At 42.5% G+C, this 20,269-nt stretch overlaps 1 protein-coding gene across 5 annotated transcripts in view; it reads left to right on the top strand.

Moving 5' to 3' along the window:
* Rhobtb3 (Rho related BTB domain containing 3) overlaps nucleotides 1-20,269 on the top strand; it is a 48,528-nt gene that overhangs the window by 5,511 nt on the left and 22,748 nt on the right. For all 5 annotated transcript variants that reach the window (XR_009591832.1, XM_021645615.2, XM_021645616.2 and 2 more), the window contains 3 exons: nucleotides 8,112-8,266; nucleotides 12,373-12,484; nucleotides 14,836-15,201. Coding sequence is in view for 4 of the 5 variants with exons in the window: in XM_021645615.2 (XP_021501290.1) it covers nucleotides 8,112-8,266; nucleotides 12,373-12,484; nucleotides 14,836-15,201 (633 nt within the window). In the remaining variant the exon portion in view is untranslated. The remainder of the gene's footprint in view (nucleotides 1-8,111; nucleotides 8,267-12,372; nucleotides 12,485-14,835; nucleotides 15,202-20,269) is intronic.

Raw genomic sequence — 20,269 nt, 5'->3', positions numbered from 1 at the left:
ATGCTTGGTAGATTCCCATGGCGCAGGCTGTTCCAGCCTTTGCTGTTTTACAGACGACCATCAGATATCTCAGGGGCGACTCAAGACTTGTTCTGATTTGGTAGTATTTGTTAAGTTTACTCAGTAGTAATTCTTTAGTAAGGTTGTCTTTTAATTTTAATTCTTTGTTTAAAAACTTAAAAAAAACATACTATAGTATAACAAAATGTCTTAGTTAGGTTTCTATCGCTGTGATGAAACACCATGACCAAAAGCAAGTTGGGGACTGTTATACTTCCGGGTAATTCTGTCACCGAGGGAAGTCAGGACAGGACTCAAGCAAGGCTGGAATTTGGAGGTGGGGACTGTTACACTTCCGGGTAATTCTGTCACCGAGGGAAGTCAAGACAGGACTCAAGTAAGGCTGGAACTTGGAGGCGGGAACTGAAGCAGAAGCCACAAAGGGTGCTGCCTACCAGCTTGCTCCTCATGGCCTGTGCAGCCTGCTTTCCTATCCAGCCGGGACCACAGGCCCAGGATGGCACCGCCCACAAGGCCCTCCTACATCAATTATCAACCAAGCAGATGTACCACCAGTCTGGTGGGCCACTTTCTCAACTGAGGTTCCCTCTGCCACAGTGACTCTGGCTGGTATCAAGTTGACATAAAACTAACCAGCACAGTAAGGAACACATTATCTGTTAACCCAAGAGTGCAGCTTAGTGTGCTTTCCTTAGGCATTCGCCCATCCACAGGCGAGGGTTTAGAATAGTTACAGTGCTTCCGAAGACTTCCTTCCACAGCTCCACCAGGGAATTCCAGCCTCCTTAGAGGAAGCTGTTGCTCTGGCTTCTGATATTCTCACCTGCTCTGGACAGCATACAGAGTTGCACAGTAGGAGTGTGTATATATTGCATCCTCATTTAATTGCTGTATATTAAGTCATTGTGTAAATGTGCCATAAACTATGTCTTGGCTGTCCTTGTCACACTTGGATTGCTCCTTCCAGTGGATTGCTGGCTCAGAGGGCAGGTGTATGTTTTGAACTAGTTCTTACAGCGAAAACAAGCTTGACCGGCCCTTGACCTCACAGTCTCCGGACTTCCCTATCTTTTTTTCTTTCCTGTCCGTGATCCTTGGAAGAGTTATCCTTGTGTCCAGCCTCCTGCAGCCTCACGGTCAGCTGGTGCATCTGCCTTGAGTTCTCCAGAGTGAGCACTGTATGCCTGTTTGTCAAATTTGTTGCACTTTAGTAACAATTCTCTCGTTGAAACTATCCAAACACTTTCCCCTCCACTCTAGCTACTGTTTTCTGGTTCTTCTATCTCCCTTAGTCTCTGGTCCCCTCCCTATCTGCCTATGTGCACCCGCAACACACAGAGAAGGGCAGATATTTGGAGGTCTCCAAATTTAAACAATTTTTACACTCACAAATTTAGGCACATTGAAATACAAAAAGAAATATTTATAATACACAAAGAAAACATAACAAATTTCAAATATGAAAAAACTGCCAAAAGTTTACTACTTCTTTAACTTTTTTTCTTTTATCTTTTGACTTGTGAAGTCTTCATATGGATTACTTTGTGATATTTTCTATAGACAGAATCGATAATTAGTTTTTCTTCTAATGTCTTCATTCTCTACATCTTTCTGGACCCAGGCACCTGAGTTCATGTTGTGCTGATATTTCGGTTTCTGATGTCAAGTCATCATTGTGTGGTCAGAATATTTCTGGAAGTCACTCATGTACCAGGACAGTTTCACACACTTACCTGTTCCAGGAGGTGCTGCAGACCATGAGTGACAGCTTTCTGAACCTAAAGTTAATTTACCTAGAGGCATCCAGAAGACACTGATGGCTCCTTCATAGTGGCCCCATTCAGTACAAACTTAAGAGTGGAAAAAGGGGAAAGGATTAATCAAATACACATTGTATTTTGCCTGGTTTATAGCAGCATTTAACTCTGTGGGAGAATGCAGTGTTGAGTTTTCTCCCACGGATTTGCAGAGAAACTACAGACAGCCTTGAAGCTTCAGCTTCATGTAGACTGGCCCCTGGCCTCCTGTTTTTGGTTTTCCTCTTTCTGAAATAAACTCAGAAAAATCATGTCAGAATACAAGTCGGAGCAACACAGCCAGTGCTTGGAATCTTTTAGGAACTTCATTCCTCACTTTTATTTTTCCAAGCCTCAAACCTAAAATATTGGCAAGTATAAGACATTGAATCTCAGAATTTATCACACACACACACACACACACACTCACACACAAGCATGCACAAACACACAGACCCACACACACAGACCCCCCCCCACACACATGCATTTTCTCTTCTAAATCATTTGAGACTACATTGTAAACATGGGATTTTCTTTCACTCTTGATTGGTTTAATAGTCATTGTATAAGGACAAGGTTATTATTCATATGCCCATAGTAGGCCATCACTCAAGAAATGTGACATACTGTTATATGTGATACTATTATTTAAAATATTTACATTTACATTTCTTGCTTATCCCAGTGATTTATAGCTGTGTTTTCCCCCCAATTCAAGATGTAAATACTAAGCTATGTTTAGTTTCCCTATCAGAGATTCCCATTAGTACTTTTCTTCTTATACAGCATTTGTATTCTTGTTAGTAATTTTGTATTGTAAACGCCTTATCTAAAATAGGAAATCCTTCATGATCCGGCTTCTGACTCTTTCTTGAACATTGTAGGGCAGAATTTCCATTTTCTGTAACAATCACACTGGACTCCTTAAGGAACCTGATGATCTCCCTTGTCTTTGAAGGTCTCTTAACTTCCGGCTTTAGCTGCCAGCATCCTACAGTTTTTTTCTCTTTACAGGCCTTGGGTGGGCAGATGTTGATAATTCAGGATCTCTCCTGACACCCTTAGCTTTCTTATTTTCTGTTGATGACTGCTTTTTCCCTTTCCCTCACCACCCTTCTTTTTGGTAGCATCTCACCCAGTAGCCTAGGGTGGCCTTGAACTCATGGTCTTTCTTCCTCTGCCTCCCAAGCATTTAGATTCCAGCATCCCTTTATGTTGCTTTGTTCCTGGCCTCTTCTCTCTGGCTTGTACATAAGTTTATCTGCCACTTGATTAAAATTTTAATTTCAGGGGCAGGAGAGATGGCTCAGAGGTTAAGGGTGTTGACTGCTCTTCCAAAGGACCTGGGTTCAATTCCCAGCACCTACATGGCAGTTCATAACTGTCTAAAACTTAAGAACTGACACTGTCATACAGACATCATGCAGGCAAAACACCCATGCACATAACATTTAAAAAAGTTAAAAAAATTAATTTCAACTTTTTTTATATTTAAAAATCTCTAAATAGTTCATTCATAGTTTTTTGTTCCTGACTTAAAGATACTTTTAGATACTTAGAAATACTTAAAGATACATTTACTTAAAAATACTAAATTAATTATAGTTAATTAGTCTCTTTGGTTGAATGTTAAGTGCCTAAATGGTTTTGTTTAGGCACTGTAAGTCTGTTCAGTGAGATTTTGTCTCAAGGTATAGCTGTTTCTCAAAGGGTGGGAACTTTTTTGTTCACCCTTACCCTTCATTTCCTGGCTGGAGTGATTCCTCTCTCCCGCGCTGCCCAGCTGCTGTCTGTGGCTGGGGTGGAGGTGAGCGTGCCCGCAGTGGGTCCAGCTCTCGCCTTCCAGCAGCGCGCTTTGGCCAGCTGCCAGCTGTTGGCCTGCGTGCCCGCCGGTTCCTGCTCGCCACGTTTGAGTTATGAGCACTCTGCACGGTGCTCCGGTGAGGGAGATGCCCCTGTAGTCGGGCTTCTCAGTCAGGCCTCGGCTGGTGCTATCTGTTCTCATTCAGCCATGCATTCCTAGCGTCATCTCGCATAATTTTACTGTTGCTGTGTACCAGCCTTCTCTCCTAACTTTTCGCACCCTCTTCCTCCTTCATTCCTTCTCTCTTTTGACAGTTTCCCTTTCAGTCACTTGCTTGGTTTGGCAGGTGGGGGAGATGGCAGCCTGGGCTTAACTCGCCATCCTAATGCTTTAAAGGTGGAAATGTGGGAGAAGAGTGGTGGCTCAGTGGTGAGGAGGACCTGTTGATTTTCTAGGGGACCCGACTTCAATGCCTAGACCAGCTGCTTGGAGCTCCAGGGAAATCAGCATCCACTTCAGGTTCCACAGGTTCCCACACATATGTAGCACGCACACACACACACACACACACACACACACACACACAGGTGCATAAATAAAAGTTATGAAAAGAAATATTTTTTTTAGTGGAAATGTGTTTCTCCTTCTGCCCACGCTGTCTTGTCTGGCTGAGTGCTCCTTGCACAGCTCATTTTGTAACTACCTAGCAAATTCATTTTCCTTTGAACTTTACCTTTTCTCTTCACCCTCCATTCAGAGTTCACGTCCTCTCCTCCCACCCTTTTTAACTTTGTAAAGGTAACTTTGTATACTTTTATTTTAGTCTTCTCCCTGTGGAAATGTTTCTGGAAATCGCCTGGTTGGTTAGTTGGTCATGAGTCCCCTTTCTATCCTTCTATCCCTGTTGGCAGTAGGTACTAATAAACATTTTTTCTAAGGGTAGATACATTGTTTTATGAATACTCTAAATGAAGAAAGTAATTTTCACTAACATTGTGACATGAATTGACTAAAGATGTGATTCCATAGTGATTATGGAGCCAAATCTGGCTGTTAGCTCACCTGCTTTCTTGCTCCCCTCCACCTCATCCCCTACAATACACTTCACTGAGCTGGGTAATTTTGGTAATTTTCTTGGAAATCTTGTTAGAACTCACAAGAGTGTACACATACGTGCATTTTTATGTCTTACTATGTATACGTTTTTGTTTGTTTGAGATATGGCTTGCTATGTAGCTCAGGCTTATCTTGAGTTTGCTATCCTCATATTTCAACTTCTGAAAGGCTGGGATTATAATCATGTCTGACCCTGTTACACTTTTTCTTTTCTTTCTTTCTTTCTTTTAACAAACTTGGCAATGTGGATGTCTTCATACTTGGTTCAGAATAAATTTTTGGCATTTTGTTTTTTTGAGACAGTGTCTCATGTAGCCAGACTGACCTTGAACTCCTTATATAAACAAGAATAACATTGAATTTGTACTCCTCCGGCATCCATCTCACCGTTACTGGGATTGCAGGTGTGGGGCACACTCCGTGGTTTATGCGGTGCCTCTGATAAGCACGTACTCTTCTCATGAGCCAAATCCCCAGCACAAATCCTTGGGTTTAGTACACAGTGAAAATACCCTTGAAGGGGAAATCTGCACAATGTCCCGCGCATACCTTCAGTTATTAAGTTTCAGTAGATGGGCACCTTGCCTTTTAAGTTACTTATTTTTTCTTTCTTTCTTTTTTTCAAGTTATCTTTCGAGCCCTGAAAATGTCATATATTGCTGAACTAGCATTTTTAAAAGAATTCCTGAAATATGCAAGCAAGGTCAACACTGTAAAGAGTGCCCTGTTCTCAATGCCACTACTTTGAAAAATATGCTATTTAATTGAATGCAGGACTGCACTGTTTAAAAGGCGAAGACCTCGCTAACTCTGATTCCCACTGCGGCCCTTAGGCAGGCAGATCTCTATGAGTTCAAGGCCAGTCTTTCTACATAGTGCAGCGAGTGGTTCGCAACCTGTGTGTCATGCGTGACATGGCCCTTTCACAGGGGTCGAATATCAGATATCCCTGCACATCAGACGTTTACATTACGATCTTAATAACAACAAAATTACAGTTATTAAAGTAGCAACAAAAATAATTTGATGGTTGGGGGTCACCACAACATGAGGAACTGTATTAAAGGGTCACATCAGGAGGAAAGTTGAGAACTGGTGATGTAGTGAGTTCCAGGACAGCCAGAGCTATTAGATCCTGTCTCAGTCAATATCGAATAAATGTTCTTTTGGTTCCTCTGGTCATTATATGCTTAATATGAATGTATTTTAATCCAGAAGTATTTTATTGACTCCTATAACCAACTCAAGACAGACTTGTAGAGACTCTCAAGGTAACTGCATCTATCGATGAGGAAAGATACATAGGAATAGTTCACAAGATGCCCTCGGGATGACCAATTGGAAGACTTTTGTTTCAAGCAGGTTTGAAGAAATTCTTTGAAATCCAGAAATGCGTAACTAGCAAAGTGGCAATTCCCCCTTTTTGCTGAGTGAGTAGAAAGAAATGTCTTCAGTGACATGAGAATGGGCACATCATGGACGTCACACTGCTGGCTTCAGATGAAAATTATTTTTCCTCAAAGTTGGTTTGTAAACCATTCTTGTAAATCAGTTTCATTTTCCTCTTGAGACACTGATGACTTCATTTAATTTTTATCCAGAAGTAAAGCTTAAGGTGACCTGCTACGTAAGGAGACCTTTGTAGGCCTCAGAAGGCCTCTGCCTTCAGAAAACTCACAGTGCTGTTCACAGAGACCTCCTAAAGAATGGCAGAAACCAATTGTTCTTTCTCAAGACAGCCTAAATGCTACATGAACAGCTTGCTACAGACTGAAACAGTCTTAGAAAAAGTACGCTCAGATTAGAATGTATGGCATAATTAAAGAAGCCAGGCTATCTAATGTTTCTGAACACTGTATTTTGGGAACTGATAATCTCTATTCAAATCTTTTTATTCGGTTTTTGGATATGCCACTTTTATGTTTTTGTCTTTGTTTTTCGTCTTTGCTTTGCAAGACCAACACAAGTCACCTTAGTCATGTGAGCTGCCGTTTCCTCCTCTGTAAAATGAAGCTAAGAGTACATGTTTTCTCAACTTTATTTTTATTTATTTTTTTATTTTTGGAGATGCAGGCTTTCTAGGTAACTGTCCCGGAACTCACTATGTAGACTAGGTTGGCCTGGAACACACAGAGATCTGCCTTCCACAGCCTCCTGAGTGCTGGGATTGAAGGCGTGTGCCACAAGATCCATTGGTTTCTGGGCTTTAAAATGAAATAGTTCAGTGGGTAAAGCTGCTTGCTGCCAAGACTGAAGACATGAATTCAATTCCAGGGACCCACGTGGTAGAAGGAGAAAACTGGCCCTAGAAGTGACCTTTTGACCCTCACTCATGCACTGTGCCATTCATCCCTACATTCACATACGGGCACCATATCTATACAAGTAACTGTGTTGCTCAAAAGCTTTTTCATGGCTCTTCTACACACTTCCACAGTGATAAGATTGTTGGCTGATGCTATACACAGAGAGTCTTTTAGGCATGCTTCTCTGCAGATTGGAGCTGCTTTGCACACAGCAATGTCCTCTCCATGAATATAGCTCTTATTTAATCACTGGGTAGAGGTGGGACACAGAGGCTCAGTTGGCGTTCTCTAAAAGGCTAGCCTCCAGAGAGCCTGTAGCATTAGGTGTGATCTTGGGTACAAGTGCATGGTTTGTGATAGCTTTCTTCAGACATATCCCTCACTCTTGAGAAGAATTGCTCCAGGATCTCCATGCTGGCTAGGTTTTTATCAACTTGACACAAGTTGCAGTCATTTTAGAGGAGAGAACCTCTTAATTAGTGGTTGATGCGGAGGGTCCAGCCTGCTGTGGGTGGGACTGTTTCTGGGATGGTGGTCTTGGGTTCTGTATGAAAGCAGGTAAGCAACACCCGTCCATGGCCTCCCTGTCAGCTTCTGCCTCCAGGTTCCTGCCCTTTTCTGGTCCTGACTTCCTCCCATGATGAACCACTCTACTGAAGTGGGGTGAAGTAAACGCTTTCTTCTCCTTGTTGGTTTTGGTTCCATCACCACAGTGATGAGCCTAACTAGGACCGTCACCAAGCAGTAACCTCCCGAACAGCATCCTGCATGTTAGAGAGTGCTTCCCAGAACCACCAACCAGCAACAACACGCCCTTCTCGGAGTGTAGCTGGCCGGATATGTCATTGATGTTCTTCCTTTAGTAATATTCTCGCACCTGTTTTCTAAGCCACTGTTTGTGCTCTGGATGTCAGCACTTATTATCTATGGACTTTTTCTTTGTCCACACTGGCCCTTCTTACGGAGAGTTTGGTGTAGCGATTCTATTCATTAAATGTTCCTGCCACCCATGCAATCTTTCCAGCTTCGTTGTAAACCTCTTTGTTTTTGCCTTCCTCTCCTCAGAAGAACTACCGTGTACATGCCCCCTCTGCACCTCAGACCGAGGGAGCTGCGTTACAACCACAGAAGGCATCCAGCTTGCTAAAGAGCTGGGGGCCACCTATCTGGAGCTCCACAGCCTCGATGACTTCTACATTGGAAAGTATTTTGGAGGCGTGGTAAGTGGAAAGCCCTGCCACGTGTGGTCATCCGTCAGCCTAGTACTTTAGCTATTCCCTAGGGCATCAGTTGGAGCCTCAGTTTTAGAAGCATAATTTGATTTAACCTTGAGAAACAATGAGAGGTAGTGGCTTAGGCTTGATCGGACTTTTTTTTAAAATCATCTATTATGATTATTGGAATATTTCAAAATTGGTACTATATTGGTCCTTGTCTATGTGAAAGTCCATGTATTCCTACATAAGCCTACACAGTTTATAGTGATTGTGTGTGTGTGTGTGTGTGTGTGTGTGTGTGTGCATGTGGTCATGGGTGCATATGTTCATACTTGCATGGGCAGAAGGCCAGAGGACACCCTCAGGTGTGCTCAGACACTTCACCGTTTTGAAATGCAGGGACTCTCGCTGGCCTAGAACTTGACAAGTAAGCTGCTCTGGCTAGTTAGTGCCCCACAAAGTACTTGTGGCCTCCTCTGGCTTCGAAGCAAGCACACTTCACCGTGCTCAGGGTGAAGTTTTGGGGTTGCGGCAGCGGGAGGGAAACACATACGTTGTGTGTAGAGACCAGAGGTCAGTCTTGAGAATCCTTCTTCTGGTGTCCTCCACCTTATTTTGTGACGGAGGTCTCATTGGGGCTCACCAGAGGCAAAGCTGGCTGGCCAGTGAACCTCGGGAATCTGCCTGTCCCAACCTCCCTAATGCTGAGATTACAAGTACCTCCCACCATGCCTGAGACTTTTTTCCATGGATCAGGTCCTTGAATTTGAAAAGTAAGTACATTACCGACAAACCATCTCCCCATCCTGGTTTATAATAATTAGTATACAGCTGAATGAACCTGGCAGCCGGAACCAGTGGGCCCTCTTTCTTAGTCGAAAACAATGATTTTCTCTTATGTATATTCAGCAAAACTTCCCAACCAATCTGTACTTCAAATGTACACTCAGTTCCAAATACCTTTCCTTCGGGGCTCAGGGAGCTATGTGCAAATGTCACTTACACAGAAAGAGTGTAAAAGCCAGAGAGGATGGATGACACCAAGGAGACAGTGGCTTCCAAAGGCAACAGGACTGACACACATATGAACTCACAGAGACTGTGGTAGCATGCACAGGGCCTGCACAGGTCTAAGCCAGGTGTGTTCCTAGCGCTCAGGGGGAGAAGGGCACAGGAGGTCCCACCCCTTCAAGAAGCCATCTCCAGTTGACAACCACTTGCAAAAGAAAAAAGTTAGTTTCTCTTCAAGGGAGTATACAAAGCACACATAAGGCCCCATGCCCAGTAGTAGAAGGCCAACAAACAGCAAACTCAGCGGGGTTCTTGTAGATGCCTTTTCTTAAATCACGTTGCTTTGTTTGGCCTCTTTTTGATGTTGTTGCTGCTGTTCTCTCACTGGTCTTTGCTTGTATATTGTGTTTTCCAATTTTGTGTTTCTATGTTTTGTGTGTTTGTCACTCTGTGTTTCTTGTGCCGTTTTGTTGCTAGTTTATTTGCCTGTTTGTGTTATAAAGAGAGAAATAAGATGTGGAGTTGGAGGAGTAGGAAGGATCTGGGAGGATCTGCTGGGAGAAACTGTGGTTAGAATATACTGTATGAAAAATATTTTTAATGAACCCCCCCCCCCCACACACACACAGTCAGAGGCCTGTTATGTGGGCAGCTTCTTGTTGGTGTGGAGGAGCCAGGCTTCGCTTCCTCACTTGCAGGTATGTGTTGTGCTCACTTTAAGTCTCAGCACACAACGTCTGTCCCATAGCTCATACTAAGACTGTAAGGTCTCTGGAGAAGACGTGCATCGTTTACTGGTCTTAAACTATCCAGCTCTCTAAGAAGTAACCCTTCTCAATAGGTAAATCTGATAATTGTCGGTGAAAGTCAACACCAAAGACAACTCTACTTCAAGTGTGAGATCTCTGGACTTAATTTGTGCTTGTGTTGAAACACTAAAACCACCATAGATGACTATAGAAATTTCATCCTCTGGAGCTCACTAACCTGACTATAATAAACAAGTATACCCGATACTAATTTCTATTAAACATAAATAGCTACAATTAAGTTGATTTGATCAGGAACTGTGCATTTCCATGAGATACTTAGGTAATTGATGTGGGCTGGGTGGGTATCATCTTAATGGTGTCATTTCATGGCTGTTTCATGGGTTGTATCTAGTTTCGTTTCTGTTGGGATAAGTGTCTCCTGGCTCTGTATTCCAGCTTCTGGAGCCTGAAATCCTTCGGATCACTCCTCCTCTTTCTCTTCTTCCTCCTCCATGTTTCTCTCTCTTCCTACTGTTTAACAGTGTAGTTGCAGTGAGAGACATGAGAGGGAATGAAGATGTGGTCAAGACTGGAAGAAAAACATGGATGGTTCCTTTATGTTAATGCTTAGTAAGGATATGAAATAAAATCAAGATGCTCTTGATGTGTGTGTGTGTTCACATGGGTGTGCATTTGTACACTTGTATGTGCCACTGTGCATACATGTCGAGGCCAGAAGACCATCTTGGATGTTGGTCCTCAGTTTCCACCTTGTTTGAGATGGAATCTTTCCGTCACCACTGATATACCATACCGGCTGGCCCAAGAGCTCTGAGGATATCCCGTCTCCACTCCATCTCTCTTAGGGCTGAAACGACAGACTCGTATTACCCCTTCTGGCTGTACTAGGGCTTGGGGTTTCTATACTGGGCTCCACACACTTGGTCAGCCAGTACGTTACCTCTCCGTGCTGAGCCATCTCCTCAGGTCTGTCAAGACTCCTGAGTAGTAATTTGTACCTGGGATCTGTGGTAAGAGATTATGGCATTTGCAAGGATAGTGGTGGAGATGATAATGTTGAAGTGAAAGGCATTTAAAATCTTATGTTTCAGTCAGGGATGAAGAGCTGCATGGCCTCCTTTTACTCAGGCCTGAGTGAAAGGACTCCTGCCCATGAGGGTTAGAGAGCCCCACCGTCTGGTCGTAGCCCTTCCCAGAGGGCACACGTCAGTGGACTAAAAAGGTTGTGACCATCTGGAGTGGATGACTCTCACTTCCTAGAACAGCCTGTGCGTCTACGTGTGGCTCTTACCATTTAGAGTTAAGTTAACTGAAATCAAACAAAATGAAATTCAGTTCCTTGAGTATTAGATACAGGTCACATTTCAGAGTGCTCTGACTTCCCATTTGCAGAGTTCTGTTAGACAGTGCTCTGACTAGGATCCAGACTTAGGACTCAGATTACCCAGCCACTGATCGAAAGTCTGGTTCCTGCCCTGTGCAAGCCCATGGAAGGTTGGGCTGCAGTGCTTGGGACCCTTAGACCTGAGAGATGGCCAAGAAAACTGGTTAAAGGGAATTGGGGACAGAAGCAGCTGGAGCTTGGGGTTCCCCTTGTGTGCAGAGAATTACTTGAGCATGGGGATGGTAAGTGGGAAGGAAGAGTGGAGTGAAAAGAGGAGAGGTGGGCTTTTGATTCAGGCATTAGGGGTGACTTATTCTGTGTTATATGTATTGCTAAGGAGTTTGAAATTTTAAAGCTAAATCTTGTGAACATGCCTGTGTGAGGGTAGGTTTCTCAGAACAGGGAATATAGAATAGCTTTTTCCCCTCAAAGTTTGCTTTTATGATTAATATTTTAATATTTTGCTGTGTGGCTGACATCTGTTTGTACTTTTCTAAAACCCAGACCTGGTGAGGTACACCACAGGCCTGGAGCTGGGTTAGTATGTGCTGAGGGGAGTTTTAGTTTGTAAAAGACAATGTGTTAAAAAGAAACAAGTGTAGTTGCCTAACTGATGGGAGCATTCGTGGACAGATCTGGCCGTATCTATCATTGCCTTGAATGTCGCAGTATTAACCAGAGTGGTTCCCACTGAGGAAACTGCTATAGTCATGGAATCGCGTTGTGTTTGTTGCTTTTTTTATTATTCCTTAGTGAGTGTACCTGTGTTGAAACAAAACAAATTAATCTTTCTAACTGTGTTTTTAATATTAAAAATTATTTACACACATTTGCTAATATTGCTTATGTTGAAACCATTGGCAGATGTGATTTGGAATAAAAACAATCATGTCAGATGCAATTGTATTGGATTTCTAATTGTGATTTGATTCATGTTTTAGTTGGAGTATTTTATGATTCAAGCCTTAAATCAGAAGACAAGTGAGAAAATGAAGAAAAGGAAAATGACCAACTCTTTTCATGGAATTAGACCGCCTCAACTTGAACAACCAGGTGTGGAGACATTAAGAAGATGCTTCTTACAAGTCATGCGCATACATCTTAGAGGAATTGCTTTCAAATTTGAGCATGCTCAGAGCCCATCTGACATTCTCATGCAGTGAACCTGCGGCCGGGGCTGGGACCTTCTCAGCTGCCGCTAAAGCAGATGCTGGTAAAACCACACTTCTGAGAAATACCAGCACAAAGTTTGAGTTTTTAGATTCTTAGCATGTGGTAGAGAAGAACTGTGGAGATTAAACACTAATGTGAACTACTAAACTAACTACTAAACTACTAAACTCCATACAAAAATCTTAATTGAATGCTGTTCAACAAGACATTTATTTTTTCTTTCAAGTCAGGGTTTCTCTGTATAGCCTTGGCTGTCCTGGACTCACTTTATAGACTAAGCTGGCCTTGAACTAACAGAGATCTGCCTGCCTCTGCCTCCCTGAGTGCTGGGAATTACAAGTGTCACTCCAGCTACCTCAGTAAGACATCTAAAAGGGAACTTTGAGACACTTGATTTTTTTTTTTAATTAAGCTCATTTTACTTTAACCTCCAACCAGAATCCTCAGCCAGATAACTCTTCTTGGTCCTTGATTTGTAGAATTACTTAACCTTTAATTTATTTTCCAAAGCCCTGTTGTCTTCTGTAATTCATTTCTTATTCAATAATATTCACCACTATCCCACAAAGTCTCTGCACGTTTTTCCAGACAGCATTCTAGAACCCATGCCAAGATCCTACCTCTTTCACCCCTAGAGAGGGCAGGGCCCAAGCCTGATGGTCTCTGGCCACAAGATACCTGTTCTGTTAACTCCAGAGATACCATTTTCTCAAAGCAAAAACGTAGGGGGATCTAATCTAGGGAGTAATTCCTAGAAAGAAATGAAATGGATGTTTGTGTGTTCTGGCCCTGTTTTTGGAAAGTTTTCCCCAGCCCAAGTGTTGCAGCTCTGAGGGCAGAGGTTTCCCTATGTAAGTGTTATAGCTCTGGGGGGAAGGTATCCTGGCCGTTGGGAGGCAAGGGATATCATGAAGTCACACCACACAACAAACCCCACAAGACAGTGGCTGCCTCTGCCAAGGCAAGAAGCAGCAAGTGAAATTTTAATATGAACTGAGAATTAGATGAAATTGTAGGGTTACTGTTAAGTTTTTTACCTATTATGATTAATAAGGCAATGTTCAGAGATAATGTTAAATATTTTCAGAGCCACGGTGGCCCAATGCCTGCAGCTTACTTTTAAAGAATTCAGCTGCTGTGTGTATCTGTCTTTGTCTGTGCTTGTCTTTGTGTCTAGAGATAAGGTGAAATGATGAAGTAATAACTGCAGGACGAGGTAAAGTGTGTATGTGTGCGCACTGTATTGTTTATCCAACTGAGTGTAAATATAAAAATTAAATTACAGTCATCATTAGCAGAACATTTTGCATGTAGGGAGCCTGGCCTGTAGAGCTGCCAATCAGTGTCACAGACCAGCTTCCAAGCTTTGTTTAGAATAAAGGATTCCGGTTGCTGAAGGAATTAATTCCAACTGCTTGGATCATCGTGTGCCATCCTTTGGCTTGTGTCTGTCTGCCCAGGTTTGCCAGCAAGTGAGAGGCCAGATACCTTACAGGTAGGTTCTGTGAGGAGGACATGATCTGTGGGTATTCTGAGCCAATGGAAAGGTCTCCCTTTGATAGGATCAAACTAGTCATGGTGAATCTAAGCTTATGTTCTCCCAAGGAACCCAGGCATCGCAGTCAACGCCCTGGCTGAGGCATGCTGAGTGGAGAGAACTACTTGCTGTTTGGTGAAGTAGATTATTTTACTCGAAGAAAAAGAAGACTAGATCAAAGTTAAGTCATTAAGTGATTTCAGACAATAGAGTAGCTGGACTCACTGGAGACATGGAACCATGACACGTTACTTCACTGACATTGAGCAATTGTCCTTGACATCTCCCCATTGCAGAAGGTCTGCAGATGGGAGAGTAGGCCCTTCAGAACTTAGTTGATTTTTTTTAATCAGGTAGAAGAATAATATCTCTCAACCCTCATACTAAAGTGCTGTGTTTTGAGACACACAAATAATGAGAAATGCTGTTTTATTGCTCAAATCATTAGATTTTCATTTTTACTACAAAATATAAAATCATATTCATGGTGTAGGGCAGTAATTCCAGATGAACTAGTTCATACACGCTTAGGTTAAGCTCTACAAAATCAGTGATTTGTAGGTGAAAACAAAAAAGGGCAATTATTGGTACTTTGTAGGATTTCACCTCAGTTTTAAAGAATACTCATTTTTAGTTATTGGGCCCATAGATGTAAAACAAAAAGGTTATTATTTAAATTTTTCCTCCAAAACAGAAAAGATGCCCGTCTTGAGAGCCGAAGCGTCGCACTACCACGCTGACTTGAACAACTTGCTCTTCTGCTGCCAGTGTGTGGACGTGGTGTTCTACCACCCAGAAGTGACAGGCGTTGTGGAGGCTCACAAGATTGTTCTCTGTGCTGTGAGCCACGTCTTCATGCTGCTGTTCAATGTGAAGAGTCCCACTGACATTCAGGATTCCAGTATCATCCGAACCACCCAGGATCTCTTTGCCATCAACAGAGATGCTGTGTTTCCCAGTGCTGGCCAGGAGTCTCCCAGCAACCCACCACTGCGAGTCATTGTTAAAGATGCCCTCTTCTGCTCCTGTTTATCAGACATTCTGCGCTTCATTTATTCAGGTACCTTGTCAGATGCTCTGGGCCCTTCTACTCTCTTAAGCTTTCTAGATGAAGGATGCCTGTGGTCCGTAGGGCTTGGTAAATTTTACATTTATCTTATCCCCTGATATCCAAGGTGATCCTTACACATGAAGAGTAGCATTTGCTTTACATGTAGAAATATCCAGGTTTTTTGTCTTCCTGACAAATTCATTTGCCTTATGGGAAAAAAAAGGCAAAATCACATAGCATACAATTTGCCATTTTAGCCATCTTTAAGTGTACAATCCAACCATATGAGATGCATTTATAGAGTGCAATTATCCTTTTCGTTCATCTCTGTAATTATTTATTTTGAAAGCGTGTTCTGGTTAAATAGTAACTTCTTCAAGCCCCCGGGAGCATCTTCCTCTCTGCAGCTGTGATTTCTGACCACTCTGTGTGCCCTTGGATGAGTGCAGTCACCATGCTTGAGATTTGGTGGCTTATTTCACTTAGCGTAACATCTTCGGGGTTCACCCATGGTGTCGTGTTTCTAATGCTTTGGAAAGAGTATGGCAGTTGTTAGAAAAATTAAAAACAGAATTACCACATAATATAGCAATTCATTTCTGGATACATTCCTGAATACCTGAAAGTACGGTGTCAAAGAAGAGTTGTATGGCCATGATCAAAGCAGCAATGCACAACACAGCTAAAATGGTAAATGGGATCCAAATGTCATCACTGGGTTAATGAGAAAACTGAACATGATGATTGTGTGCAGCAGGAAATTACTCGCCTCTAGAAACCAAGATGTTCTTTTTTTCCATTTGAGTTATGGTTATATTACATAATAAGTTAAAATTTAGCTACGGTTTTTAAATGAAGTTGTAGTTGATTTTTATTGGAAATGTGAGAATAATGTTCTGGTGGCTTAGTGAAGAGAGGTTTGGAAAATTCACAAGTTTCCATAGGGCACACTGCCTTCAGCTTGGCAGATTTACATACATTTCGGTGGCCTTCAGATCACGTGCAAGTAGCTAGCATCATCAAATAACTAGTTGCTGAGTTCTTCTAGTTCTATAGATTTTAATGTTTAAACTTAGAATATCACAGCTCAGAATTTCAAAATAATTTTAAAAAACAATAAAAATGTTTGCAATGACATGTCTAAGGAACTGTGAAGGATGTGTTTAACTTTTCAATGACTTTACAGTTGAAATTCTATGAATTATTCAGCAGGTTTCCCATAACATCCATTTAATTCTGGAGGGCACATGAGCATTTTAAGTCATTCAGGCTTCCTTTAATATGCGAGCTATAAAGCAGGTCCACACACCTAGCCAGCAACTGAACCTGTCTGGCATTCTCTTAGGGAGGGATGCTTCTTTATATTGGAAAGTCAATACACAGAGATGGGGGGAAACACAGGCCACTGGATTAAAGGGAAAAACAAAAGAATCCTGGATGAACGGATGAATCCTTATCCATTCCCCTGTCAGTTACCTGTGACAGCTCTCTGAATTCTCTCAGCTCTAGTTAGAAAGAGGTTTTACTCACATATACAGATGCTATGGTAAACATGTAATCCTTATAACTGCTGTTTTCTGGGGACCATGGGTGTTTCCCCAGGACTTGGAGCACAGAGGAGGAGATGAGGCCATCAGGGTCTGTGGGAAACAGTTTCTGGCATTCCTAGAAGGAAAAACTGAGTTAAACCTCAAGGCTGTCTGGTTCAGAGTTGTTTGGAGTTCAGTTCTTGCTATCCCTGTCATGTATCTGCCAAAAGATGGAGAGTGAATCTTAGCAGATGAGTAGAAGCTTAGGGAGCAAGGAGATGGGGTCCCTGAGCACAACAGAGGCTGTGGAGTGTGTGGGGAAAGTGAGCTAGCCTCTTAGCCAGCTCAGAGCATCTGTACCTTTGCTCTGGTCTCCTATATCCCAACCAGACAGGAGATGGGGTAGGGTTTGACCTTGACCTGGAATATAAGGAGCCCAGTTCAGGTTGAGATGGAAGAATAGCTGACTCTGCAGGTTCTTACTAATAATTCTTTTATTTTGTGCAAATTATTTATCTGACTTGAACAGAAGTAAGCTTAATTTCTGTCTTAAAAGATATTAAAACCATCATTGCACAGTTTTAAAAACACATATTTATTACAAGAAATAAAAACCCACACAGATCCCATTATCAAAACAAAATATCTGAGTATCACTGGTGTTTGTTTTCTCTAATAGATTCTCACTTGCTAAAAGATTGGTATGTTAAATATATATATTTACAAAATGAAACAGAAGTGTTAAGTCTACATTTTTCATAAAGTCTTCCATAAAGACTTAAATGTGTCCTTGGAACATTTTCATACCATGGAGGAGAACACAAGTTTCAAGGCCCAGGTTTGTGCAGTGGTTTCTGCCCAGGTCACAGGGTGTCTCAACGAGCCATGGAGGACAGGAGCCTATGGCTTGTCATGTCAGTGGGGCTGCTCAGGCCAAGACAGAGCTCCATGGTACAGCTCATTCAGGAATGTTTGTCCTGAGCAAACAGGAGCTAAAACTCTACAATAAGCATATCTTCTGCCCTTAAAAGAAAAGTCAACCAGACCACAAGAGGTACTTTTTAAATAAACAATGCCTTTTAAATAGCATCTAGGATTTAGATTATATGGATGTTTTGGCTTGGTATTTAGAAGATACCTGTTTCGAAGACTGGTTAGCATTTTCTGCTCAAATATAAGCCTTTAGTTTGTTTTCCTCGTAAGAGTTTTGAGTAACTAGATACAGTCCACATGTGTCTGGCTTATGTATGCTAGCCTTCCGTTGCATAAGAGGAACACTGTATGATGTGTTAATGTTTAATAGCTGATGCCTGAGGACAAGGGCTAAGGGCAGAGTGAGATCTGCAGTTCCTGTGTCCAGGCAGTTCTCCTGAGAGCATACACTTGTAACATTCTTCTAACACTTGGTAGTTGAGGGCTTGTAAATTCCCGAGTCACATGATCCGGGATGGTTAGAAATTGAAATGTTTGTGAGAGACTAAGAATGTAGCTTTGAGCTGGACCTGTCCCAGATGACCCAGAATGCCACATCGTTACTGAAATGCAGAGTACATGAGCATATGGAGCCAGCTTCAGGTTCAGTTTGCATGGTAGTCGCTCCCATTCGTGGAATTATTCTGCAACGTGCTCTTTTCTGTACAACAGAAAACAGCCTGGATACCAGAATGCACCAAGCTCTTCAACAGGCTAGGGAAATGACTGAAGTGCTTGAGGAATTATCCTTAGAACACACCGGGGATCGGTACAAAATGAGTAGCTGCTGCAGGTCCAGCCACAGGACAACATGCCTGTTGCTGACAATACTGTATACCGGAAACTGTTCAGAGGGCGGATCTAGTGTTAAACGTTTGCATGCAGAAAAGAAGCTCTGACCAGCGGGCTGTTGATTTATTAGCAGTTAAAGTGTTTATGATAAGGTGATTAGCATTTCCAGTTAGGAAACCAGCCCCACTGTTAGTGCTGTTAGGAATTTACCCTACTTTCTTTCTTGGTTATTGGCTCTTGGTTGAGTCTGTTTTCAATAGCTAAGTGATCCCTCAGGTTTGCCCATTTATTTAGATTATTTGAGATTTGCTTGCTTTCAGCTAACCCTTTGAATGGAGGTGTTATGTAGATCTTCTTTGACTAATATAGCTTTACTGGTATTATGTGGATGTAAGTTTTACCTAACAATGGTAAAGGTCAATACAGAGATTGTATCTTTGTTTTTCAGTTTGGATGAGTGTAGACAAATAAAAAATACGCCGACTGTAGGCTGTGTGCTACTAACGGGGTATTGATAAGGTCTGGGATTGTTAAAGTGAGAACATGGTCTGTCCATCACCATCAGAACTCAGAATACATTAGTGGCCCTTGGAGGCTTTAAGACATATCAGTGTCTGGAACCCTAGCTCCAACAATTCTAATTTAATTAAGATGAGGTTTCCTCTGATGTAGTTTACAAACTATGTTTCTTCCAGTCAGTATAATGCACAGCTAGGATGGAGAATCAACCTGGGCTCCTTTTGTTTCAAAGGCATTTGATACACCTGGCTTTTTTTTTTTTTTTTAATGTATGAGGTTTATTGACAATGATTAGGGAGGTGGCAGAAAAGTTAGGTACAAATTCAATGGAAAAATCTCTTGTCAGTGTAGTCATTTAGGGCACTAGCAGATGGACATGGGGCTAGCATATAGCTCTCTGAGGTGTTGGTGTCAAGACTTGGTATGCTGGAGTCTGCCATGTCTGAGCCAATTACTAAGCAAACTGCTTAGTAATTGCTGCTCCGCTGATGCTCAGACCTGGGAGTGTCTCCAGCTTTGCTCTGTGTGGTGGTCTTGCTGCTTAGTCTCTGGCACTCAGGTGTCCACAAGCACCGCTGTCTATGAGCCTCAGAGGACACAGCCCAGCACTGGCAGTGGGCCCCCAGTGTGGTCAGTGGCCAGGAGACTAAGAGGCTGCGAGAAGGAAGCCATGTTCCCTCCGGGATTTAGCAAGCATAGGAATGGAGCTTCCAAACACTTCTGGGAAAACTTACACTTTTAGGAAAAGGCTTTTGGCGCCCTCTTCTGATAGCATCAGTCACCAGGGCATAGGTGTCACACAACTTCTTTTGAATACAGGGGTCTTGACGCTTTTTCACAGACATTTTGTCTCTGTGTGCATCATCTTCCGGAAAGATGATCCAAAGAATATGTCAGATTGTGAAAGAATATGTGTAGCCAGTTGAAAATCACTGTTATAAAAAAGGGAAAGAGAGGGGAGACAGTTCTTAGAGACCACTCATCCTTCTGGAGTGTGAAAAGGAAGGTGAGCCAGCTGGGGAGTTAGGACAGAAGGTTGTCACAGTAGAAGGAGACAGTCATGTACTAGAGTCAAGTCGGCACCCGTGTGCTTATTATTCCCAATATATCCCAAGGTCTGCGATGCCATGTTGTTAGCTCAGATTTGCCCATGTTGTGACGATGGAAAAGCCAAACGCTGATGAAGCAGAAGCGAGAACATGAAAGTTGTGCAGGAATGCTGAGTGTTGTAGCAAAAAGCAAGTGCCTGGGCTGGAGAGACGGCT

Source organism: Meriones unguiculatus, chromosome 5 (assembly GCF_030254825.1).
Source record: "Meriones unguiculatus strain TT.TT164.6M chromosome 5, Bangor_MerUng_6.1, whole genome shotgun sequence".
Taxonomy (NCBI): Eukaryota; Metazoa; Chordata; class Mammalia; order Rodentia; family Muridae; genus Meriones; species Meriones unguiculatus.
Note: the sequence above shows the minus strand (reverse complement) of the source record. Positions and strands in the feature narration are given on the sequence as shown.